The sequence below is a fragment of the Salmo salar genome, chromosome 18 (assembly GCF_965601325.2).
Source record: "Salmo salar chromosome 18, fSalSal1, whole genome shotgun sequence".
Lineage (NCBI taxonomy): Eukaryota > Metazoa > Chordata > Actinopteri > Salmoniformes > Salmonidae > Salmo > Salmo salar.
In genome coordinates, this window is record NC_138308.1 from 95,386,480 (window position 1) to 95,413,660 (window position 27,181).

General features: G+C 46.3%; 1 protein-coding gene across 1 annotated transcript in view; it reads right to left on the reverse strand.

The window, feature by feature from the left end:
- Positions 1–1,923: 1,923 nt before the first annotated feature.
- Positions 1,924–27,181, reverse strand: part of LOC145861706 (dysferlin-like) — a 182,712-nt gene continuing 157,454 nt past the window's right edge. Inside the window, 14 exon segments of the mRNA XM_082964598.1 lie at positions 1,924–4,374; positions 4,564–4,711; positions 8,542–8,651; positions 10,702–10,770; positions 10,772–10,875; positions 11,804–11,903; positions 14,922–15,002; positions 15,004–15,030; positions 15,032–15,065; positions 15,201–15,296; positions 19,561–19,649; positions 19,934–20,073; positions 25,338–25,480; positions 25,742–25,912. Coding sequence (XP_082820724.1) covers positions 4,315–4,374; positions 4,564–4,711; positions 8,542–8,651; positions 10,702–10,770; positions 10,772–10,875; positions 11,804–11,903; positions 14,922–15,002; positions 15,004–15,030; positions 15,032–15,065; positions 15,201–15,296; positions 19,561–19,649; positions 19,934–20,073; positions 25,338–25,480; positions 25,742–25,912 — 1,372 coding nt within the window. The 3' untranslated portion in view covers positions 1,924–4,314.

The window sequence follows — 27,181 nt, forward strand, 5'->3', positions numbered from 1 at the left end:
CACACACACACACACTTGGTGTGTGTGTGTGTGTGTTCATGACGATCCTCTCCATGAACCTTGACACTCCTTTTATCCCTGTCGCCACTTTTCTACTCCAACTCTGGTCCATCTACCTCTGGTCCATCTACCTCTGGTCCTTCTACCTCTGGTCCTTCTACCTCTGGTCCATCTACCTCTGGTCCATCTACCTCTGGTCCATCTACCTCTGGTCCTTCTACCTCTGGTCCATCTACCTCTGGTCCATCTACCTCTGGTCCATCTACCTCTGGTCCTTCTACCTCTGGTCCATCTACCTCTGGTCCATCCATCTCTGGTCCATCTACCTCTGGTCCTTCTACCTCTGGTCCATCTACCTCTGGTCCATCTACCTCTGGTCCATCTACCTCTGGTCCATCTACCTCTGGTCCTTCTACCTCTGGTCCATCTACCTCTGGTCCATCTACCTCTGGTCCATCTACCTCTGGTCCTTCTACCTCTGGTCCATCCACCTCTGGTCCATCCACCTCTGGTCCATCCACCTCTGGTCCATCTACCTCTGGTCCATCTACCTCTGGTCCATCTACCTCTGGTCCATCTACCTCTGGTCCTTCTACCTCTGGTCCATCTACCTCTGGTCCTTCTACCTCTGGTCCTTCTACCTCTGGTCCATCTACCTCTGGTCCATCTACCTCTGGTCCATCTACCTCTGGTCCATCTACCTCTGGTCCTTCTACCTCTGGTCCATCTACCTCTGGTCCATCTACCTCTGGTCCATCTACCTCTGGTCCTTCAACCTCTGGTCCATCTACCTCTGGTCCATCTACCTCTGGTCCATCTACCTCTGGTCCATCTACCTCTGGTCCATCTACCTCTGGTCCATCTACCTCTGGTCCATCTACCTCTGGTCCATCTACCTCTGCCTGGTTTTCTAGCATCATGATTCATGGTCAATTAATGTTCTGTTTCGTCTCAGAGCACGACGGATCATTTGGGCTGATTTGGCGACAGACAGACAGACAGACAGACAGACAGACAGACAGACAGACAGACAGACAGACAGACAGACAGACAGACAGACAGACAGACAGACAGACAGACAGATGTGTGTTTGAGGACAGAATAATTAGCGATGCTTATACTTTGCCACCATGACTTCAGATGTGGGCATATTATTATATTAATTGGAAAATCTGATTATGCAAAGAACATTTTACTTTGTTCTGTTCACTGTATACAGAAAGTATTCACAATCTTTTGCCTTTTTTCACATTTGTTGTGTTACAGCCTGAATTTTAATTGTTGACTCAAGGCTCAATGTCATGAGTCAATAAGTATTCAAGCCCTTTGTTACGGCAAGACTAAATAACTTCAGGAGCAAAAAAAACGTGCTTCAAGATAACCTGTAAAGTCCCTCAGTCGAGAAGTGAATTTCAAGCAAAGATTCAATGACAAAAGACCAGAGAGAGTTTTTTTCCCAATGCCTCACAAAGAAGGGCACCAATTTCACAGAGCTTGAATAATTGTTTAAAGAATAGTAGACAAGTGTTTCCCGATCCAAGCGTGAAAAGCTTTTAGAAACTTACCCAGAACGAATCACAGCTTTAATCTCTACCAAAGGTGATTCTAACATGTACAGACTCAGGGAGCTGAATACTAATGAAAATATATTTGTACAGAATTTTTCATAAATTCATTTTTTTATTTTTATTTTACTTCCACGTTAGAGTATTTTGTGTAGATCGTTGACCAAAAATATCAATTAAATATTTTTTATTTTTTTTTATCCCATCTTGTAACATAACACAATGTTGAAAAAGCCAAAGGGGTGTGAATACTTTCCGTAGGCGCTGTATCTAGATGAGTTTAACAAACAAAAGGGTAAATAAATACTCATAAACATACGCAACATAATATAATACTCAACAGAAAATATAAAACCCGTTGACATGAATAAAGTTTATTTTGAATATTGACACATAATACACAAACATATACAGAAAATACTTAATGCATTTCTATAATTCTGTCAGGCAGCAATACTGTGAAGGCTAAACGATTCTGTCAGGCAGCAATACTGTGAAGGCTAAACGATTCTTTAAGGCTGCAATACTGTGAAGGCTAAACAATTCTGTCAGGCAGCAATACTGTGAAGGCTAAACGATTCTGTCAGGCAGCAATACTGTGAAGGCTAAACGATTCTTTAAGGCAGCAATACTGTGAAGGCTAAACGATTCTGTCAGGCAGCAATACTGTGAAGGCTAAACGATTATTTAAGGCAGCAATACTGTGAAGGCTAAACGATTCTTTAAGGCAGCAATACTGTGAAGGCTAAACAATTCTGTCAGGCAGCAATACTGTGAAGGCTAAACGATTCTGTCAGGCAGCAATACTGTGAAGGCTAAACAATTCTGTCAGGCAGCAATACTGTGAAGGCTAAACGATTCTGTCAGGCAGCAATACTGTGAAGGCTAAACGATTCTTTAAGGCAGCAATACTGTGAAGGCTAAACGATTCTGTCAGGCAGCAATACTGTGAAGGCTAAACGATTCTGTCAGGCAGCAATACTGTGAAGACTAAACGATTCTGTCAGGCAGCAATACTGTGAAGGCTAAACCATTAACAGTATGTAATGGCAAGTTGTTCTAGTGAAGAGGTCCAGTCATCTTGGGGGGGGGGGTAACAGCATTGGACTGACAGTCACTGAGGGTTTCAGGTCCTCATTCCAGCAGGATTGTCTAGGCTTTATAGCAAAATAGCTTTGCAGTAAAAGGTTTATCTATAAGGCTATTGGCAGCTACATATTTAAAGATACATACTGGGATTTTTGGGGGCAAAAAACACAATGATCACCAGCCACTTGTTTTGGGAAACAACCGAGGGTTTTTCCATAAGCCTTTGGGGGATATGCCTTCCACTTATTTAAGGCTATCTGTCTGTCTGTCTGTCTGTCTGTCTGTCTGTCTGTCTGTCTGTCTGTCTGTCTGTCTGTCTGTCTGTCTGTCTGTCTGTCTGCCTGCCTGCCTGCCTGCCTGCCTGCCTGCCTGCCTGCCTGCCTGCCTGCCTGTCTGTCTGTCTGTCTGTCCACTACTTTGATCATGGTTTGCATTTGTGGGCTATAACAGTACATTCACTTTGGCAAAACCTGAACTGAAAAAAAAAATGTGTGTGTCTCGCATGATATTTAATAATCACCAGCCTCCGAACACGATGACCAAATCCACGACTTAACCCAGCACAGGGAACAAGGGAAAGTTGAAAGAGATGTGGGAGGAAGGGATGAAAGGAGCGAGGGAGGTAGATCGATCCCCCTCTCTCTGCATGAAGAAAAAAAGATAGGAGCGCCTAGCTGTGAAAAGAGGGCAAGATTTTCTTGACGACATGAAGGAAGGAGGGATGAGAGAGAGATTAGAGGGAGAGAGAGAGAGAGAGAGACATTAAAGGGTGACGGGGAATCAAAGTGAACAGGGAGAGGGTTCAGTACTGGGGCGAGACCATGGTAGGAACACGCAGACACACAGACTGAACTCTCTAATTGAATTTTATAGTATTTTTTTTTTTTTTTACAGATGATTGATAGGAAAGTGTTGCCTTGTGACATGAAAAGAATAGGATGCCAGTGACGTAGCTACCAGGCTACGTAGTGGGAGATGTCAAAGATCAGACGAGATGTGGGGGGGGGGGGGGGGGGGGGAAGTCATTTGTTGATGTGCTGCAAAGTTATTTCTCCTGTTTCCTCTGTCATTTTACTTTTAGATGTTAGTCGTACACTACCGGTCAAAAGTTTTAGTACACCTACTCATTCCAGGGTTTTTCTTGATTTTTACTATTTTCTACATTATAGAATAATAGTGAAGACATCAAAACTATGAAATAACACGTATTGAATCATGTAGTAACCAAAAAAAGTGTTAAACAAATCTAAATATATTTGATATTTCAGATTCTTCAAATAGCCACCCTTTGACTTGATGACAGCTTTGCAGACTCTTGGCAAGAAAAAACGCTTGAATGAGTTGGTTTTTCTAAAACTTTTGACCGGTATTGTATATCGGGCGCTTTTATCCAGATGAACTTACAGGAACAATTAGGGTTAAGTGTCTTGCTCAAGGGTACATCGAGAGATTTTCCACCTAGTCGGCTCAGGGATTTGAACCAGCGACTTTTCAGTGGCTGCTAACACTCTTATCCGCTAGGCTACCCTGCCACCCTTCCTCTCCCTTTTTTGGTTATTCAGTCAGTTGTTCTTTTCATTGTGTTTTCTTTGGCTTTTCTCTCCATCGTGTTTTTTTTCCTCTCCTTCTCTCCTCTCGTTGTTCTCTTCTTTTTGCTAGTTCATTCAGTTCCTTTAGCAGGTCCACCGAACGGTCCGACCATCTTCATGGCTGCGTAGTTCTAGATGTGAGGAGAGAGATGGAGTTAAATAACACACACGAAGATAAACACACACATATCCAACATCCAAATCTTAGACTCAGAAAAAAATATTCTGTGAATTAAATTTCTAATCCTCACCATTCATCGCTTATATTAGGAAACACAGACATACTCCCCCCCCCACACACACATCCCTTCATCACTCACAGGGAAGGAGTAGAGGAAGACTCCGATGAAGAGGAAGAGGAAGAAGAGGAGGATGAAGAGGAGGATGAGGAATTTGTATCTCCCCCACAGGATGTACTTCAACGTCTTGTAAGGAGAGGAGAACCACAGGAACGATGTCTCTGGACGTCTGGAGAAAAGAGAGAGAGGGGGGAGAGAGGAGAGGGAGAACGAGAGAGAAAAATATTCATTAGTATAACAGGATGTACTACAATGTCTTCAAAATCAAATCAAATTTTATTGGTTATACATATATATACACATACATATTTAGTAGGTGTTATTGTGGGTGTAGTGACATGCTTGTGTTCCTAGCTCCAACAGTGCAGTAGTATCTAGATAAATGCTTGTGTTCCTAGCTCTAACAGTGCAGTAGTATCTAGATAAATGCTTGTGTTCCTAGCTCCAACAGTGCAGTAGTATCTAGATAAATGCTTGTGTTCCTAGCTCCAACAGTGCAGTAGTATCTAGATAAATGCTTGTGTTCCTAGCTCCAACAGTGCAGTAGTAGCTAGATAAATGCTTGTGTTCCTAGCTCCAACAGTGCAGTAGTATCTAGATAAATGCTTGTGTTCCTAGCTCCAACAGTGCAGTAGTATCTAGATAAATGCTTGTGTTCCTAGCTCCAACAGTGCAGTAGTATCTAGATAAATGCTTGTGTTCCTAGCTCCAACAGTGCAGTAGTATCTAGATAAATGCTTGTGTTCCTAGCTCCAACAGTGCAGTAGTATCTAGATAAATGCTTGTGTTCCTAGCTCTAACAGTGCAGTAGGATCTAACAATTCACAACAATACAAACAATTCTAAAAGTACAAGAATAGAATTAACAAATTATGGACAGTATAGACATTATGGACAGTAAAGACAGTATAGACAGTATAGACATTATGGACAGTATAGACATTATGGACAGTATGGACAGTATAGATATTATGGACAGTATAGACATTATGGAGAGTAAAGACATTATGGACAGTAAAGACATTATGGACAGTAAAGACATTATGGACAGTATGGACAGTATAGATATTATGGACAGTATAGACATTATGGAGAGTAAAGACATTATGGACAGTATAGACATTATGGACAGTAAAGACAGTATAGACAGTATAGTCATTATGGACAGTATAGACATTATGGACAGTATAGACATTATGGACAGTATTGACATTATGGACAGTATAGACATTATGGAGAGTAAAGACATTATGGACAGTAAAGACATTATGGACAGTATAGACATTATGGACAGTATAGACATTATGGACAGTAAAGACAGTAGAGACATTGTGGACATTATGGACAGTATAGACATTATGGACAGTATAGACATTATGGACAGTATAGACATTATGGACAGTAAAGACATTATGGACAGTAAAGACATTATGGACAGTATAGACATTATGGACAGTAAAGACAGTAGAGACATTGTGGACATTATGGACAGTATAGACATTATGGACAGTAAAGACATTATGGACAGTATAGACATTATGGACAGTATAAACATTATGGACAGTAAAGACAGCAGAGACATTATGGACATTATAGACATTATGGACAGTAAAGACAGTATAGACATTATGGACAGTATAGACAGTATAGACAGTATAGACATTATGGACAGTATAGACATTATGGACAGTATAGACATTATGGACAGTATAGACATTATGGACAGTATAGACATTATGGACATTATGGACAGTATAGACATTATGGACAGTAAAGACATTATGGACATTATGGACAGTATAGACATTATGGACATTATGGACAGTATAGACATTATGGACAGTAAAGACAGTAGAGACATTGTGGACATTATGGACAGTATAGACATTATGGACAGTATAGACATTATGGACAGTATAGACATTATGGACAGTATGGAGAGTATAGACATTATGGACAGTATAGACAGTATGGACAGTATAGACATTATGGACAGTAAAGACATTATGGACAGTATAGACATTATGGACAGTATAGACATTATGGACAGTATAGACATTATGGACAGTATGGACAGTAAAGACATTATGGACAGTAAAGACATTATGGACAGTATGGACAGTATAGATATTATGGACAGTAAAGACATTATGGACAGTATAGACATTATGGAGAGTAAAGACATTATGGACAGTAAAGACAGTATAGACAGTATAGTCATTATGGACAGTATAGACATTATGGACAGTATAGACATTATGGACAGTATAGACATTATGGACAGTATAGACATTATGGAGAGTAAAGACATTATGGACAGTAAAGACATTATGGACAGTAAAGACATTATGGACAGTATAGACATTATGGACAGTATAGACATTATGGACAGTATAGACATTATGGAGAGTAAAGACATTATGGACAGTAAAGACATTATGGACAGTAAAGACATTATGGACAGTATAGACATTATGGACAGTATAGACATTATGGACAGTAAAGACAGTAGAGACATTGTGGACATTATGGACAGTATAGACATTATGGACAGTATAGACATTATGGACAGTATAGACATTATGGACAGTAAAGACATTATGGACAGTAAAGACATTATGGACAGTATAGACATTATGGACAGTAAAGACAGTAGAGACATTATGGACATTATGGACAGTATAGACATTATGGACAGTATAGACATTATGGACAGTATAGACATTATGGACATTATGGACAGTATAGACATTATGGACAGTAAAGACATTATGGACATTATGGACAGTATAGACATTATGGACATTATGGACAGTATAGACATTATGGACAGTATAGACATTATGGACAGTATAGACATTATGGACAGTAAAGACAGTAGAGACATTGTGGACATTATGGACAGTATAGACATTATGGACAGTATAGACATTATGGACAGTATAGACATTATGGACAGTATGGAGAGTATAGACATTATGGACAGTATAGACATTATGGACAGTAAAGACATTATGGACAGTAAAGACATTATGGACAGTAAAGACATTATGGACAGTATAGACATTATGGACATTATGGAGAGTATAGACATTATAGACAGAATAGACAGTATAGACATTATGGACAGTATAGACATTATGGACAGTATAGACATTATGGACAGTATAGACATTATGGACAGTAAAGACATTATGGACAGTATAGACATTATGGACAGTATGGACAGTAAAGACATTATGGACAGTAAAGACATTATGGACAGTATAGACATTATGGACAGTATAGACATTATGGACAGTATAGACAGTATGGACAGTATAGACATTATGGACAGTAAAGACATTATGGACATTATGGACAGTATAGACATTATGGACAGTATAGACAGTATAGACAGTATGGACAGTATAGACATTATGGACAGTAAAGACATTATGGACAGTAAAGACATTATGGACAGTAAAGACAGTAGAGACATTATGGACATTATGGACAGTATAGACATTATGGACAGTAAAGACAGTAGAGACATTATGGACAGTATGGACAGTATAGACATTATGGACAGTATAGACATTATGGACAGTATAGACATTATGGACAGTAAAGACATTATGGACAGTAAAGACATTATGGACAGTATAGACATTATGGACAGTATGGACAGTATAGACATTATGGACAGTAAAGACATTATGGACAGTAAAGACATTATGGACAGTAAAGACATTATGGACAGTATGGACAGTAAAGACATTATGGACAGTAAAGACATTATGGACAGTAAAGTATGTGGACGGAATATTTAGGGAACAATGTCTCTGGCTGACTAGATGGCACCATTTCTGGGAGCCTCTGTCAAATGTGCAGGGAACTTTTCGAGACTACAACATTTCTGGGAATACATAGACAGCGAATGATGTAGACTGTGTGGTTCAACCGACGTTTTAATTTTGATAGGTTTTGAGATCAGAGGAGGACAGGTGTATTACTCACTGTGGATCCTCCAGGTGAGGGTTCATGTTGGGTTCATCTCTGCCTTGTCCTGCTGGTCTCTCATCCTGTTCCTGTTCTGAAACGATCTCTAGAGACATCTCCACTTTACCCTAGGGGGAGAGGGTGGAGGGAAAAGAGGGAGGAGAGAAGAGGATGGGGAGAAGAGGGAGGGAGAAGACGGAGGGAGAAGAGGGAGGGAGAAGAGGGAGGGAGGGAGGGAGAGGAGGGATGGGGAGAAGAGGGAGGGAGAGGAGGGATGGGGAGAAGAGTGATGGGGAGAAGAGTGATGGGGAGAAGAGTGATGGGGAGAGGAGGGATGGGGAGAGGAGGGAGGGAGAAGGGATGGGGAGAAGTGGGAGGGAGAAGAGGATGGGGAGAAGAGGGAGGGAGAAGAGGGAGGGATGGGGAGAAGAGGGAGGGAGAAGAGGGAGGGAGAAGAGGGAGGGAGAAGAGGATGGGGAGAAGAGGGATGGGGAGAAGAGGGAGGGAGAGAAGAGGGATGGGGAGAAGAGGGAGGGAGAAGAGGGAGGGGGAAGAGGGAGGGAGAAGAGGATGGGGAGAAGAGGGATGGGGAGAAGAGGGAGGGAGAGAAGAGGGAGGGAGAAGAGGATGGGGAGAAGAGGATGGGGAGAAGAGGGATGGGGAGAAGAGGGAGGGAGAGAAGAGGGAGGGAGAAGAGGGAGGGAGAAGAGGATGGGGAGAAGAGGGAGGGAGAAGAGGGAGGGAGAAGAGGGAGGGAGAAGAGGATGGGGAGAAGAGGGATGGGGAGAAGAGGGAGGGAGAGAAGAGGGAGGGAGAAGAGGATGGGGAGAAGAGGGAGGGAGAGAAGAGGGATGGGGAGAAGAGGGAGGGAGAAGAGGATGGGGAGAAGAGGGATGGGGAGAAGGGAGGGAGAGAAGAGGGATGGGGAGAAGAGGGATGGGGAGAAGAGGGATGGGGAGAAGAGGGATGGGGAGAAGAGGAGAGAAGAGGATGGGGAGAAGAGGGATGGGGAGAAGAGGGATGGGGAGAAGAGGAGAGAAGAGGATGGGGAGAAGAGGGATGGGGAGAAGAGGATGGGGAGAGGAGGGATGGGGAGAAGAGGGAGGGAGAAGAGGATGGGGAGAAGAGGGATGGGGAGAAAAGGGGTGGGGAGAAGAGGAGAGAAGAGGATGGGGAGAAGAGGGATGGGGAGAAGAGGGATGGGGAGAAGAGGGATGGGGAGGAGGAGAGGGGAGGGAGAAGAGGATGGGGAAAAGAGGGAGGGAGAAGAGGGAGGGAGAGAAGAGGGATGGGGAGGAGAGGGAGGGAGAAGAGGATGGGGAGAAGAGGGAGGGAGAAGAGGATGGGGAGAGAGGGAGGGAGAAGAGGGAGGGAGAAGAGGATGGGGAGAAGAGGGATAGAGAGAAGAGGAGAGAAGAGGATGGGGAGAAGAGGGATGGGGAGAAGAGGGATGGGGAGAAGAGTGGGGGAGGGGAGGGATGGGAAGAAGAGGATAGGGAGAAGAGGGATAGAGAGAAGAGGAGAGAAGAGGATGGGGGAGAAGAGGGATGGGGAGAAGAGGGAGGGAGAGGAGGGAGGGAGAGGAGGGATGGGGAGAAGAGGGAGGGAGAGGAGGGATGGGGAGAAGAGGGATGGGGAGAAGAGGGAGGGAGAGGAGGGATGGGGAGAAGAGGGATGGGGAGAGGAGGGATGGGGAGAGGAGGGATGGGGAGAGGAGGGAGGGAGAGGAGGGATGGGGGAGAAGAGGGATGAGGAGAGGAGGGATGGGGAGAGGAGGGATGGGGAGAAGAGGGATGGGGAGAAGAGGGAGGGAGAGGAGGGATGGGGAGAAGAGGGATGGGGAGAAGAGGGAGGGAGAGGAGGGATGGGAGAAGAGGGATGGGGAGAAGAGGGAGGGAGAGGAGGAAGGGGGGAGAAAAGAAAGGATGGGCATAACACCATTTAGAGGCAAAATATGAAGAAACTTACTATTAAAAATAAAATTATCTTAACATTTATATTGACTTGTGTGTGAGCAGACAATGTCTGTCTGTCTGTACATTACTTTGATCATGGTGTGTGTGTGTGTGTGTGTGTGTGTGTGTGTGTGTGTGTGTGTGTGTGTGTGTGTGTGTGTGTGTGTGTGTGTGTGTGTGTGTGTGTGTGTGTGTGTGTGTGTGTGTGTGTGTGTCTACTCACAGCGATTATCTTCTCCCCGTTGCTGTCACACACACACGGCCACCAGCCCTTGACCGTCTTCTGTTGGAAACAGCGACACCAGACTCTCCTGTCCTTGTGACAGTATGTCTAAGGTACATTTCTCTGGTGATTTAGCTGGTCGCTGCATGTGGTGAAGATCCATCTCTAGACAACCTGGAGGAGGAAAATCACTCTATTGTTCAATTGGAGAATGGTGGGGAGAGAAATGGAAGAGAGAGAGAAAGAGAGGAAGGTAGAGCGAGAGAAAGAGAGAAATGGAAGAGAGAGAGAGAGAAAGAAAGAAAGAAAGAGAGAAATGGAAGAGAGAGAAAGGGAGAGAGATAGAGAGAGAGAGAGAGAGAGAGAGAGAGAGAGAAAGAAATAAAGAGAAATGGAAGAGAGAGAAAAGGAGAGAGATAGAGAGAGAGAAAGAAAGAGAGGAATAGAAGGGAGAAGGGAGAGGGCTATAAAACATAGAGAAACTAACACCACTCCCTTGCTTAGAATGTGCTGACAGCATTAGAATATCACAGCAGTAATAATTAAGAAGATATCTGTTATCTATCAGTCATCTGTAAACTAACACACACACACACACACACACACACACAGGAACGCACTCACACACTGTTTTCACTGCAGATGAACTTGTAGATCAACTGTAAAAATGTCTACTGTGCAAGTAGCAGTGTGTGTGGTTCACGCAAGGGTTGAGAAGGACACACCACACACACACACACACACACACACACACACACACACACATCAGGTTCCTATCAGTAGTGTGTTTTTACTGGTTCTGTTCTTGTCATGTCAGAGATGACTAATGGGGCATTTAACAGACCTGTGGTTAAACGAGGGATGGAGGGACAGAGGAAAATATGGAATGGACAGGGAACGAGACAGTCATATATATATATATATAATGTATAGTGAGAGAGCGAGAGAAAGAGAGGAGAGAGATAGAGAGAGAGAGAGAGAGAGAGAGAGAGAGAGAGAGAGAGAGAAAGCGAGAGAGAGATTCAGTTGGCGTGAGCAAGTGGTGATGGATACATACATACACACACACCCCCCCCCCCCCCCTCCACACACACACACACACCGAGATGGTCGTCGAAAGAGAACTTGTCGTTGTCCCAGATCTGGATGGTGATTTTAGGAGGAACCTTTGTCTCCTTCTTATCCAGACTCCAGAAGTGTTCCTGAAGGAGAGAGAAGAAGAAGATTATTAGATAGAAGAGGAGAAAGGAGGAGAAAGGAGGAAGGAGGAGAGGAGAGGAGAGGAGAAAGGAGGAGAAAAGGAGGAGGAGAGGAGAAAGGAGGAGAGGAGAAAGGAGGAGAAAGGAGGAGGAGAGGAGACAGGAGGAGAAGAGGAGAAAGAGGAGGAGGAGAGGAGAAAGGAGGAGGAGAGGAGAAAGGAGGAGGAGAGGAGACAGGAGGAGAAGAGGAGAAGAGGAGAAAGGAGGAGGAGAGGAGAAAGGAGGAGGAGAGGAGACAGGAGGAGAAGAGGAGAAAGGAGGAGAAAGGAGGAGAGGAGGAAGGAGAGGAGAAAAGGAGGAGGAGAGGAGAAAGGAGGAGAAGAAGAGAAAGGAGGAGGAGAGGAGAAAGGAGGAGGAGAGGAGAAAGGAGGAGGAGAGGAGGAAGGAGGAGAAGAGGAGAAAGGAGGAGGAGAGGAGGAAGGAGGAGAAAGGAGGAGGAGAGGAGAAAGGAGGAGGAGAGGAGGAAGGAGGAGAAAGGAGGAGGAGAGGAGAAAGGAGGAGGAGAGGAGAAAGGAGGAGAAGAGGAGAAAGGAGGGGAGAGGAGGAAGGAGGAGAGGAGGAGAAAGGAGGAGAGGAGAAAGGAGGAGGAGAGGAGAAAGGAGGAGGAGAGGAGAAAGGAGGAGAAAGGAGGAGGAGAGGAGAAAGGAGGAGGAGAGGAGAAAGGAGGAGGAGAGGAGAAAGGAGGAGGAGAGGAGAAAGGAGGAGAGGAGAAAGGAGGAGAAAGGAGGAGGAGAGGAGAAAGGAGGAGGAGAGGAGAAAGGAGGAGGAGAGGAGAAAGGAGGAGAGAGGAGAAAGGAGGAGGAGAGGAGAAAGGAGGAGAGGAGAAAGGAGGAGGAGAGGAGAAAGGAGGAGAGGAGAAAGGAGGAGAACAGACTGCATATTAACACCGAGTGTTGTGAACTGTCATTACAATGCTACCTTCACTATAACAGCACATCCACACTCTACTGCCAGACAGTGTCATTCTAGCCAGGACACCATCTCGCCAGCAGGCTGTCTGACAGCACGACTGATACACACAAATACTGCGGAGAAAATGACTTAGGCAATGATTGATGTACTCCCTCAACACTGTCCAGATAATGAAGACTTCACAACTACACACTACAATGTGTTTAAATACACACCATGGCAACCACACAGGGATACACAGCGTAAACACAATGCAAACATTGGATCATTGGATGTATTTCAGTTGCCTTCGACTGACGTTTTAGGTTGGAGCGTTTTTCTGGACGTTGTTTTGCTGCTAAATTGCCAAAGCGGCATGTCCATCACAGATATAGTTAGTCCACTTCTCTAACAACTAAACTGGGTGGGTACAAACTTGTCGTTGTCATGACGCTGAGTAGAAATATACTGATGTCCTTGAGAGTTGTGAGCAGGGTTTTGTTCCAGCTCAGTTCTAAAACACCTGATTTAAATAGTTGACAGTTGCAGACTTACCTCCCTCCCTCCCTCCCTCCCTCCCTCCCTCCCTCCCTCCCTCCCTCCCTCCCTCCCTCTCCTCTCTCACACCTTCTTATCGATGGTCCCTCCCTTCTCTCCTCTTTTCCCTCCCTCTCCTCTCTTCCCTCTCTCCCTCCTCTACTCTCTTCCCTCCCTCCCTCCCCTCCTCTACTCTCTTCTCTCATCACCCTCCCTCCCTTCTGTCCTCTCTTCCCTCCCTCCCTTCTCTCCTCTCTTCCCTCCCTCCCTCCTCTACTCTCTTCCCTTATCACCCTCCCTCCCTACTCTCCTCTTTTCCCTCCCTCCCTCCCTCCCTCCCTCCCTCCCTCCCTCCCTCCCTCTCCTCTCTCACCTTCTTATCGATGGTCCCTCCCTTCTCTCCTCTTTTCCCTCCCTCTCCTCTCTTCCCTCCCTCCCTCCTCTCCTCTCTTCCCTCCCTCCCTTCTGTCCTCTCCTTCCCTCCCTCCCTCCTCTACTCTCTTCCCTCATCACCCTCCCTCCCTTCTCTCCTCTCTTCCCTCCCTCCCTCCTCTACTCTCTTCTCTCATCACCCTCCCTCCCTTCTGTCCTCTCTTCCCTCCCTCCCTTCTCTTCTCTCTTCCCTCCCTCCCTCCTCTACTCTCTTCCCTTATCACCCTCCCTCCCTTCTGTCCTCTCTTCCCTCCCTCCCTCCCTCCTCTACTCTCTTCTCTCATCACCCTCCCTCCCTTCTGTCCTCTCTTCCCTCCCTCCCTTCTATCCTCTTTTCCCTCCCTCCCTCCCTCCCTCCCTCCCTCCCTCCGTCACTCCTCCTCTCCTCTCCTCTCCCTCCCTCCCTCCCTCCCTCCCTCCTCTCTTCCATCCCTCCCTCCCTTCTCTCCTCTCTTCCGTCCCTCCCTCCTCTACTCTCTTCCCTCATCACCCTCCCTCCCTTCTCTCCTCTCCTCTCTTCCCTCCCCTCCCTCCTCTACTCTCTTCCCTCATCACCCTCCCTCCCTTCTGTCCTCTCTTCCCTCCCTCCCTCCTCTCCTCTCTTCCCTCCCTCCCTCCTCTACTCTCTTCCCTCATCACCCTCCCTCCCTTCTCTCCTCTCTTCCCTCCCTCCCTCCTCTACTCTCTTCCCTCATCACCCTCCCTCCCTTCTGTCCTCTCTTCCCTCCCTCCCTCCCTCTCCTCTCTTCCCTCCCTCCCTTCTGTCCTCTCTTCCCTCCCTCCCTCCTCTCCTCTCTTCCCTCCCTCCCTTGTCTCCTCTTTTCCCTCCCTCATCACCCTCCCTCCCTCTTCTCTCTTCCCTCCCTCCCTCCTCTCCTCTCTTCCCTCCCTCCCTCCTCTACTCTCTTCCCTCATCACCCTCCCTCCCTTCTGTCCTCTCTTCCCTCCCTCCCTCCTCTCCTCTCTTCCCTCCCTCCCTCCTCTACTCTCTTCCCTCCCTCCCTCCTCTACTCTCTTCCCTCATCACCCTCCCTCCCTCCTCTACTCTCTTCCCTCCCTCCTTTCTCTCCTCTTTTCCCTCCCTCCCCCCCTCCATCTCACCTTCCTATCGATGGTACAGAGTTGTTCAGCTGGTAGGTAGTGGAAGGGAAACAGGAACCTCCAGTTGAAGTTACCCTCTCCCTCCTAAAGAGCGATAGTGAACGTCTGTCCTTCTGTTTATGGTCTTCGTGGCCGTGGAGCCACCTGCAACACAACAGGTAACATTCAGGATCACTGCGTTTCAAAACGGTTTTCAAGATTCTGACAATTAGCACATTTGGTCATGTTATGTGGGATATTTACAGAAAATATTGTTATTAACAGAAGATGAAGACACACCCCTTGATGTAGATGTCACTCATCTTCTCCCCGGTCAGGCTGACATCATCCAGGATGACATCACTTGTGTTCCATATGATGCAACGTAGGTAGAACCTTGAAGTCAGAGGTACGGGACAGTTAGAGGGACAGTTTAGAGGGACAGTCAGAGGGACAGTCAGAGGGACAGTTAGAGGGACAGTTAGAGGTAAGGGACAGTCAGAGGGATAGTGAGAGGGACAGTCAGAGGTAAGGGACAGTCAGAGGAATAGTGAGAGGGACAGTTAGAGGGACAGTTAGAGGGACAGTTAGAGGGACAGTCAGAGGGACAGTCAGAGGGACAGTTAGAGGGACAGTCAGAGGGACAGTTAGAGGTAAGGGACAGTCAGAGGGACAGTCAGAGGGAACAGTTAGAGGGACAGTTAGAGGTAAGGGACAGTCAGAGGGATAGTGAGAGGGACAAGTCAGAGGTAAGGGACAGTCAGAGGAATAGTGAGAGGGACAGTTAGAGGGACAGTCAGAGGGACAGTTAGAGGGACAGTCAGAGGGACAGTTAGAGGGGACAGTCAGAGGGACAGTCAGAGGGACAGTCAGAGGGACAGTCAGAGGGACAGTTAGAGGGACAGTCAGAGGGACAGTCAGAGGGACAGTCAGAGGGACAGTCAGAGGGACAGTTAGAGGGACAGTCAGAGGGACAGTCAGAGGGACAGTCAGAGGGACAGTTAGAGGTAAGGGACAGTCAGAGGGACAGTTAGAGGGACAGTTAGAGGTAAGGGACAGTCAGAGGGATAGTGAGAGGGACAGTCAGAGGGATAGTGAGAGGTAAGGGACAGTCAGAGGGATAGTGAGAGGGACAGTCAGAGGGATAGTGAGAGGTAAGGGACAAGCACCGGACGTGCTTGTTGCACCCTCGACAACTACTATGATTATTATTATTTGACCATGCTGGTCATTTATGAACATTTTAACATTTTAACATCTTGACCATGTTCTGTTATAATATCCACCCTGCACAGCCAGAAGAGGACTGGCCAACCCCTCATAGCCTGGTTCCTCTCTAGGTTTCTTCCTAGGTTTTTGGCCTTTCTAGGGAGTTTTTCCTAGGGAGTTTTTCCTAGCCACCGTGCTTCTTTCACCATGCTTTGCTTGCTGTTTGGGGGTTTTAGGCTGGTTTCTGTACAGCACTTTGAGATATCAGCTGATGTACGAAGGGCTATATAAAAATAAATTTGATTTGATTTGATTTGAGTTTGAGGGACAGTTAGAGGGACAGTCAGAGGGACAGTTAGAGGGACAGTCAGAGGGACAGTTAGAGGGACAGTGAGAGGGACAGTCAGAGGGACAGTTAGAGGGACAGTCAGAGGGACAGTTAGAGGGACAGTCAGAGGGACAGTTAGAGGGACAGTTAGAGGGACAGTTAGAGGGACAGTCAGAGGACAGTTAGAGGGGACAGTCAGAGGGACAGTTAGAGGGACAGTCAGAGGGACAGTCAGAGGGACAGTGAGAGGTAAGGGACAGTTATAGGGACAGAGAGGTAAGGGAACAGTTATAGGGACAGTGAGAGGTAAGGTGAGAGGGACAGTTAGATGTAAGGGACAGTGAGAGGGACAGTTAGAGGTAAGGGACAGTTATAGGTAAGGGACAGTGAGAGGGACAATTAGAGGTAAGGGACAATGAGAGGTAATGGACAGTTAGAGGTGAGGGACAGTGAGAGGGACAGTTAGAGGTAAGGGACAGTGAGAGGGACAGTGAGAGGTAAGGGACAGTGAGAGGGACAGTGAGAGGTAAGGGACAGTGAGAGGGACAGGTGAGAGGTAAGGGACAAGTCAGAGGTAAGGGACAGTTAGAGGTAAGGGACAGTTAGAGGTAAGGGACAGCGAGAGGTTAGGGACAGTTAGATTTTAGGGACAGTGAGAGGGACAGTTAGAGATAAGGGACAGTTAGAGGGACAGTGAGAGGTAAGGGACAGTTATAGGGACAGTTAGAGGTAAGGGACAGTGAGAGGGACAGTTAGAGGGACAGTGAGAGGTAAGGGACAGTGAGAGGTAAGGGACAGTTATATGGACAGTGAGAGGTAAGGGACAGTGAGAGGTAAGGGACAGTAAGAGGTAAGGGACAGTGACAGGGACATTTACAGGTAAGGGACAGTTAGAGGTGAGGGACAGTTAGAGGGGACAGTGAGAGGTAAGGGACAGTTATAGGGACAGAGAGGTAAGGGACAGAGAGAGGTAAGGGACAGTTAAAGGTGAGGGACAGTAAGATGTAAGGGACAGTTAGAGGTAAGGGACGGTTAGAGGGACAGTTAGAGGTAAGGGACAGTTAGAGGGACAGTTAGAGGGACAGTTAGAGGGACAGTTAGAGGGACAGTTAGAGGGATAGTGAGAGGGGACAGTCAGAGGGACAGTCAGAGGGACAGTCAGAGGGATAGTGAGAGGTAAGGGACAGTCAGAGGGATAGTGAGAGGTAAGGGACAGTCAGAGGGATAGTGAGAGGGACAGTCAGAGGGATAGTGAGAGGTAAGGGACAAGCACCGGACCGTGCTTGTTGCACCCTCGACAACTACTATGATTATTATTATTTGACCATGCTGGTCATTTATGAACATTTTAACATTTTAACATCTTGACCATGTTCTGTTATAATATCCACCCAGCACAGCCAGAAGAGGACTGGCCACCCCTCATAGCCTGGTTCCTCTCTAGGTTTCTTCCTAGGTTTTTGGCCTTTCTAGGGAGTTTTTCCTAGGGAGTTTTTCCTAGCCACCGTGCTTCTTTCACATGCTTTGCTTGCTGTTTGGGGTTTTAGGCTGGGTTTCTGTACAGCACTTTGAGCTATCAGCTGATGTACGAAGGGCTATATAAAAATACATTTGATTTGATTTGATTTGAGTTTGAGGGACAGTGAGAGGGACAGTCAGAGGGACAGTCCAGAGGGACAGTTAGAGGTTAGGGACAGTCAGAGGGACAGTTAGAGGGATGGTTAGAGGGACAGTGAGAGGGACAGTCAGAGGGACAGTCAGAGGGGACAGTCAGAGGGACAGTGAGAGGTAAGGTGAGAGGGACAGTTAGATGTAAGGGACAGTGAGAGGGACAGTTAGAGGTAAGGGACAGTTATAGGTAAGGGACAGTGAGAGGGACAATGAGAGGTAATGGACAGTTAGAGGTGAGGGACAGTTAGAGGGACAGTTAGAGGTAAGGGACAGTGAGAGGGACAGTGAGAGGTAAGGGACAGTGAGAGGGACAGTGAGAGGTAAGGGACAGTGAGAGGGACAGTGAGAGGTAAGGGACAGTTAGAGGGACAGTGAGAGGTAAGGGACAGTCAGAGGTAAGGGACAGTTAGAGGTAAGGGACAGCGAGAGGGACAGTTAGAGGTAAGGGACAGTCAGAGGTAAGGGACAGTTAGAGGTAAGGGACAGTTAGAGGGACAGTTAGAGGTTAGGTTCAATAATAGGGACAGTTAGAGGGACAGTGAGAGGGACAGTGAGAGGGACAGTTAGAGTTAAGAGACAGTTAGAGAGACAGTTAGAGGGACAGTTAGAGGGACAGTTAGACGGGACAGTTAGAGGGACAGTGAGAGGGACAGTGAGAGTTAAGAGACAGTTAGAGGGACAGTTAGAGGGACAGTGAGAGGGACAGTGAGAGGGACAGTTAGAGGGGACAGCGAGAGGGACAGTGAGAGGGACAGTGAGAGGGACAGTTAGAGGGACAGTGAGAGTTAAGAGACAGTTAGAGGGACAGTTAGAGGTTAGGGACAGTTAGAGGGACAGTTAGAGGGACAGTGAGAGGGACAGTGAGAGGGACAGTGAGAGGGACAGTAGGAGCGAGAGGGACAGTGAGAGGGACAGTGAGAGGGACAGTGAGAGTTAAGAGACAGTTAGAGGGACAGTTAGAGGTTAGGGACAGTTAGAGTTAAGAGACATTTAGAGGGACAGTTAGAGTTAAGAAGACATTTAGAGGGACAGTTAGAGGGACAGTTAGAGGGACAGTTAGAGGGACAGTTAGAGGGACATTTAGAGGGACATTTAGAGGGACAGTTAGAGGGACAGTTAGAGGGACAGTTAGAGGTTAGGGACAGTTAGAGGGACAGTGAGAGGGACAGTGAGAGGGACAGTTAGAGGGACAGTTAGAGGGACAGTTAGAGGGACAGTTAGAGGGACAGTTAGAGGGACAGTGAGAGGTAAGGGAACGTTAGAAGGCAGTCATCAAAATGACGGACGTACATATGAAGGATCTATATAATGGCCAGGCATTGTTTGTAGTATTACAGATATGGACAGAATTGCTGTATTGTAATACCACTGGGTGAAGATAATCTGTTAAGATTTGATTGAATATCACGTTGTGTCAAACTTTAATTTAAACTTCATCCGAAGACTACCTACTTCTTGGCCTTGCGTGGTGTGATGTTGAAGGGAGGTCCAGGAGGGCCCTGGGACTTGGGGAAGACATCCACCCACAACTGCAGTCTCCCCTTGATAAACAGTCCAATAAACCAATCAGAGACCAGGGATTAGGTGTGACAGGTAACGTGAGGTTGACTAATCACAACGAGAAGATGTAAAACTTATTGGGGAACTGAACACTGTGTATATGGTTATGTGTGTGTGTATGTGTGTGTGTGTGTGTGTGTGTGTGTGCTGTGTGTGTGTGTGTGTGTGTGTGTATATGTGTGTGTGTGTGTGTGTGTGTGTGTGTGTGTGTGTGTGTGTGTGTGTGTGTGTGTGTGTGTGTGTGTGTGTGTGTGTGTTTACCAACCTGTTCCATGTCAGGCTGTAGAGGACTAAGGAGCGCTCGTGTTTCCACGTGTTCAGGCACCAGCCCCTGTCTACGCAGGATCAGAAGGGACAAACGCTCCAATAAGGGCCCCAGATGAGGGTTGGGGGGCTTTGCGTCATCTGTAGAACACATACACACATAGGAGGATACACGTCGTCACAAAACGGTAACAGATCCAGTCACCCTGAGGACATGTTCTGATCCAGTCACCCTGAGGACATGTTCTGATCCAGTCACCCTGAGGACATGTTCTGATCCAGTCACCCTGAGGACATGTTCTGAACCAGTCACCCTGAGGACATGTTCTGATCCAGTCACCCTGAGGACATGTTCTTAACCAGTCACCCTGAGGACATGTTCTGATCCAGTCACCCTGAGGACATGTTCTGAACCAGTCACCCTGAGGACATGTTCTGATCCAGTCACCCTGAGGACATGGCCTGAACCAGTCACCCTGAGGACATGTTCTGAACCAGTCACCCTGAGGACATGTTCTGATCCAGTCACCCTGAGGACATGTTCTGATCCAGTCACCCTGAAGACATGGCCTGAACCAGTCACCCTGAGGACATGTTCTGATCCAGTCACCCTGAAGACATGTTCTGATCCAGTCACCCTGAGGACATGTTCTGATCCAGTCACCCTGAGGACATGTTCTGATCCAGTCACCCTGAGGACATGTTCTGATCCAGTCACCCTGAGGACATGGCCTGATCCAGTCACCCTGAGGACATGGCCTGATCCAGTCACCCTGAGGACATGTTCTGAACCAGTCACCCTGAAGACATGTTCTGATCCAGTCACCCTGAGGACATGTCCTGAACCAGTCACCCTGAGGACATGTTCTGATCCAGTCACCCTGAGGACATGTTCTGATCCAGTCACCCTGAGGACATGTTCTGATCCAGTCACCCTGAGGACATGTTCTGATCCAGTCACCCTGAGGACATGTTCTGAATCCAGTCACCCTGAGGACATGTTCTGATCCAGTCACCCTGAGGACATGTTCTGATCCAGTCACCCTGAGGACATGTTCTGATCCAGTCACCCTGAGGACATGTTCTGATCCAGTCACCCTGAGGACATGTTCTGAACCAGTCACCCTGAGGACATGGCCTGATCCAGTCACCCTGAAGACATGTTCTGATCCAGTCACCCTGAGGACATGTTCTGATCCAGTCACCCTGAGGACATGGCCTGAACCAGTCACCCTGAGGACATGTTCTGAACCAGTCACCCTGAAGACATGTTCTGATCCAGTCACCCTGAAGACATGGCCTGAACCAGTCACCCTGAAGACATGGCCTTTCAAAAATATGACTTCAGAACTGAGGGCGTATTGAGCAGAAAATGGAACGTTGTGTTTGAAATAATGTATTTAATTGTTCATCTAAAAGGACCATCATCCCTAAGTTTATAAACAACACAGAGACTGACATGCACGCACTCACGTACACAAACACAGACTGACCGCCGGAGAGGAAAATCACAAGCAGTTCCAAATACAACCAGACATCCCAGACAGAAACTTTATGGTTTTGAACCTAAAGTCACCTCTCTTAGGGGAAGAAGAGAGAGAGAGAGAGAGAGAGAGAGAGAGAGAGAGAGAGAGAGAGAGAGAGAGAGAGAGAGAGACAGAGAGAGAGAGAGAGAGAGAGAGAGAGAGAAGGGGGGATGAAACAAGATGGCTGATTGACAAGCGCCTGACGCACTGGTAACCGCGGTTACAGTGGAAACGGAGAGTGTCGGCGTTCTACTGTAACTGAGGAGCTCACCGCGGTGTTGTCGTTGGCACACCGCACACACACACACACACACACACACACACACACACACACACACACACACACACACACACCACTTTGCCGTAAATCACCAAAAATGGCAACCATGACCTTGGTAAGACAAATGACGTCCCACATAGAGTACAGTGTAATAGAGTACAGTGTAATAGAGTACAGTATCATAGAGTACAGTATCATAGAGTACAGAATCATAGAGTACAGTATCATAGAGTACAGTATCATAGAGTACAGTATCATAGAGTACAGTATCATAGAGTACAGAATCATAGAGTACAGTATCATAGAGTACAGTATCATAGAGTACAGTATCATAGAGTACAGAATCATAGAGTACAGTATCATAGAGTACAGTATCATAGAGTACAGTATCATAGAGTACAGAATCATAGAGTACAGAATCATAGAGTACAGAATCATAGAGTACACAGTATCATAGAGTACAGAATCATAGAGTACAGTATCATAGAGTACAGAATCATAGAGTACAGAATCATAGAGTACAGTATCATAGAGTACAGTATCATAGAGTACAGAATCATAGAGTACACAGTATCATAGAGTACAGAATCATAGAGTACAGAATCATAGAGTACAGAATCATAGAGTACAGAATCATAGAGTACAGTATCATAGAGTACAGAATCATAGAGTACAGAATCATAGAGTACACAGTATCATAGAGTACAGTATCATAGAGTACAGTATCATAGAGTACAGTGTCATAGAGTACAGAATCATAGAGTACAGTATCATAGAGTACAGTATCATAGAGTACAGAATCATAGAGTACAGTATCATAGAGTACAGTATCATAGAGTACAGAATCATAGAGTACAGTATCATAGAGTACAGTATCATAGAGTACAGTATCATAGAGTACAGAATCATAGAGTACAGAATCATAGAGTACAGTATCATAGAGTACAGAATCATAGAGTACAGTATCATAGAGTACAGTATCATAGAGTACAGAATCATAGAGTACAGTATCATAGAGTACAGTATCATAGAGTACAGTATCATAGAGTACAGAATCATAGAGTACAGAATCATAGAGTACAGTATCATAGAGTACAGTATCATATGAGTTACAGTATCATAGAGTACCATAGAGTACAGAATCATAGAGTACAGTATCATAGAGTACAGTATCATAGAGTACAGTATCATAGAGTACACAGTATCATAGAGTACACAGTATCATAGAGTACAGTATCATAGAGTACAGAATCATAGAGTACACAGTATCATAGAGTACACAGTATCATAGAGTACACAGTATCATAGAGTACAGAATCATAGAGTACAGTATCATAGAGTACAGTATCATAGAGTACAGAATCATAGAGTACACAGTATCATAGAGTACAGTATCATAGAGTACACAGTATCATAGAGTACAGAATCATAGAGTACACAGTATCATAGAGTACAGAATCATAGAGTACAGTATCATAGAGTACAGTATCATAGAGTACAGAATCATAGAGTACAGTATCATAGAGTACAGTATCATAGAGTACAGTATCATAGAGTACAGAATCATAGAGTACAGTATCATAGAGTACAGTATCATAGAGTACAGAATCATAGAGTACAGTATCATAGAGTACAGTATCATAGAGTACAGTATCATAGAGTACAGTATCATAGAGTACAACACAGACCAAGGCTGTTGGTATCTGTTAGAACCACAGGGAAGAGGAACAGATGGGAGGGGGAGGGAGGGGGAGGACAGGAGGGAGGAAATGGGGGGGAATGGAGGGAGGGGGAGGACAGGAGAGAGGAAAGGAGTGAGGGGGAGGAGAGGAGAGAGGAAAGGAGTGAGGGGGAAGGACAGGAAGGAGGAAAGGAGGGAGGAATGGAGGGAGGGGGAGGACAGGAGAGAGGAAAGGAGTGAGGGGGAGGAGAGGAGAGAGGAAAGGAGTGAGGGGGAAGGACAGGAGGGAGGAAAGGAGGGAGGAATGGAGGGAGGGGGAGGACAGGAGGGAGGAAAGGAGGGAGGGGGAAGGACAGGAGGGAGGAAAGGAGGGAGGAATGGAGGGAGGGGGAGGACAGGAGAGAGGAAAGGAGTGAGGGGGAAGGACAGGAGGGAGGAATGGAGGGAGGGGGAAGGACAGGAGGGAGGAAAGGAGGGAGGGGGAGGAGAGGAGAGAGGAAAGGAGTGAGGGGGAAGGACAGGAGGGAGGAAAGGAGGGAGGAATGGAGGGAGGGGGAGGACAGGAGGGAGGAAAGGAGGGAGGGGGAGGAGAGGAGAGAGGAAAGGAGTGAGTGGAAGTACAGGAGGGAGGAAAGGAGGGAGGAATGGAGGGAGGGGGAGGACAGGAGAGAGGAAAGGAGTGAGGGGGAAGGACAGGAGGGAGGAAAGGAGGGAGGAAAGGAGGGAGGGGGAAGGACAGGAGGGAGGAAAGGAGGGAGGGGGAAGGACAGGAGGGAGGAAAGGAGGGAGGAATGGAGGGAGGGAGGGGCAGGACAGGAGGGAGGACAGGAGGGAGGGAGGGAGGGAGGACAGAAATAACTTGGTAATTAAGACTAGAGTTGAGGGGTCTCATCTCAACAGAGGGAGGGAGATAAAAAGAGATAGAGATGTGGCCGTGGCATAGAGTGATATACACACTGTGAATTTACACAACATGCCAGAGGCATTGTACATTTACACAGCCCTTCCTCTGGTACTACTGACACACACACACACACACACACACACACACACACACACACACACACACACACACACACACACACACACCACACACACACACACACACTCTGGGATGATGTATGCCTTTCTCCTCATATTCACTCTCTGCACCAAACCGACCCAGAATGGCCCGACGTAGTATGTTTGAACCAGTTTGTATTAGTCATCCCATTTCAACTACAGAGAGGCGTGTGTGGACAGCACAGTGAGGTCGCCCTTCATAGAAAATATAGTAACGAGATGCAGTGGACAGCAGACGTTTTGCTGCTACTGACCAATTATTCTGCTATTTTCTGTGTTTTTTAATGCTGGATTTGTTTTTGATCCAGAGTGGGTAGAGGAAGACACATTTCCAGTTGAATGCATTATGTTTCCTGTCTGTCTGAGTCCTCATTTCATATGACCCAAAACGGTTCAGGACATCACCCATCGTTGTGTATTTATTTCTTCTTTATTATTACTTCTATTATTTCTCTATTTTCTTTCTCTCTACGTTGTTGGGAAGAGCCCTGTAAATCAGCATTTCACTGGTAGTCTACACCTGTTGTTTACCAAGCATGTGATAAAAATGTTATTCAGTTTGACATAGTCATACGCTGTCTCACATCAGGTCAGCAGCAGTGTTTTCACGTCCCCTCCCTCCCTCCCTCCCTCCCTCCCTTCCTTCCTTCCTTCCTTCCTTCCTTCCTTCCTTCCTTCCTTCCTTCCTTCCTTCCTTCCTCCCTCCCTTCTTCCTTCCTTCCTTCCTTCCTTCCTTCCCTTCCTTCCTCCCTCCCTCCCTCCCTCCCTCCCTCCTTCCTTCCTTCCTTCCTTCCTTCCTTCCTTCCCTCCTTCCCTCCCTCCCCTCCCTCCCTCCCTCCCTCCCTCCCTCCCTCACCCAAGTCAGCAGCAGTGTACTGATGTCCTCTGAAGAAGACTCTGTCCTGTTTATAGACCGGTCTCCTGTAGAACCGCCTCTCACATAGTCTGACTAGCAGCTGAGATGGCTTCAACTGGTCTCTCCACCGGTTCACACCAGATCTGAGGAAGGAGAGGAATACATTGTATCATAAAGTCACAACACACCAATGCACCAGAGGAGGCTGGTGAAAGAGGAGGACAGGGCGTAGTAACACCACTACATGTCCCTGTCGTTACTAGGAGCTGTTCCCCCCTCCAAACACTCACACAGTAAAAAAAGACAGTACCACACACACACACACACACACACACACACACACACACACACACACACACACACACACACACACACACACACACACACACACACACACCACTCACAGGCAGTAGGACTGGGGTAAGCCGCAGCACGCTCCGTAGCGGGACAAGAATCTGTTCTCCAGATCAATAACGGTCTCTCCGATCTTCTCATCTTTAGTCACCATGTCATAATCATACAGCTGGATCCTCAGGTCCTTCTCTATGGGCAGGGAGCAGGACAGCTCGAACAACCTGGAAGAGAGGAAACATAAGTCTTAATAACAGCTACATGAGAGGTTATAAACCTGTCATGACCACATAAAAAAATCCTTAAGTCTTTCTCTACAGGCAGGGAGCTCAGCTCAAATAACCTGGGACGAAAGATGAGAGGATCTGGGGAATTCAGGTAAATAAGAGGTTACAACATCCATCATAGACAGTTAGCTACATAAGAGGTTATAACATCTGTCAAAGACAGTTAGCTACATGAAAGGTTATAACATCTGTCAAAGACAGTTAGCTACATAAGAGGTTAGAACATCTGTCAAAGACAGTTAGCTACATAAGAGGTTATAACATCTGTCAAAGACAATTAGCTACATAAGAGGTTATAACATCCGTCATAGACAGCCAATTGACATCATGAACATCAGGTACAAGGAACAATCACTCTATCAGCCATCTCTGTTACTGTAAACCATGTCTCTGATCTGTTACTGTAGACCATGTCTCTGATCTGTTACTGTGTTACTCTAGACCATGTCTCTGATCTGTTACTGTGTTACTGTAAACCATGTCTCTGATCTGTTACTGTAGACCATGTCTCTGATCTGTTACTGTGTTACTGTAGACCATGTCTCTGATCTGTTACTGTAGACCATGTCTCTGATCTGTTACTGTAAACCATGTCTCTGATCTGTTACTGTAGACCATGTCTCTGATCTGTTACTGTGTTACTGTAAACCATGTCTCTGATCTGTTACTGTAGACCATGTCTCTGATCTGTTACTGTGTTACTGTAGACCATGTCTCTGATCTGTTACTGTAGACCATGTCTCTGATCTGTTACTGTAAACCATGTCTCTGATCTGTTACTGTAGACCATGTCTCTGATCTGTTACTGTGTTACTGTACACCATGTCTCTGATCTGTTACTGTGTTACTGTACACCATGTCTCTGATCTGTTACTGTGTTACTGTACACCATGTCTCTGATCTGTTACTGTAAACCATGTCTCTGATCTGTTACTGTAGACCATGTCTCTGATCTGTTACTGTGTTACTGTAGACCATGTCTCTGATCTGTTACTGTGTTACTGTACACCATGTCTCTGATCTGTTACTGTAAACCATGTCTCTGATCTGTTACTGTAGACCATGTCTCTGATCTGTTACTGTGTTACTGTAAACCATGTCTCTGATCTGTTACTGTAGACCATGTCTCTGATCTGTTACTATGTTACTGTAGACCATGTCTCTGATCTGTTACTGTAGACCATGTCTCTGATCTGTTACTGTGTT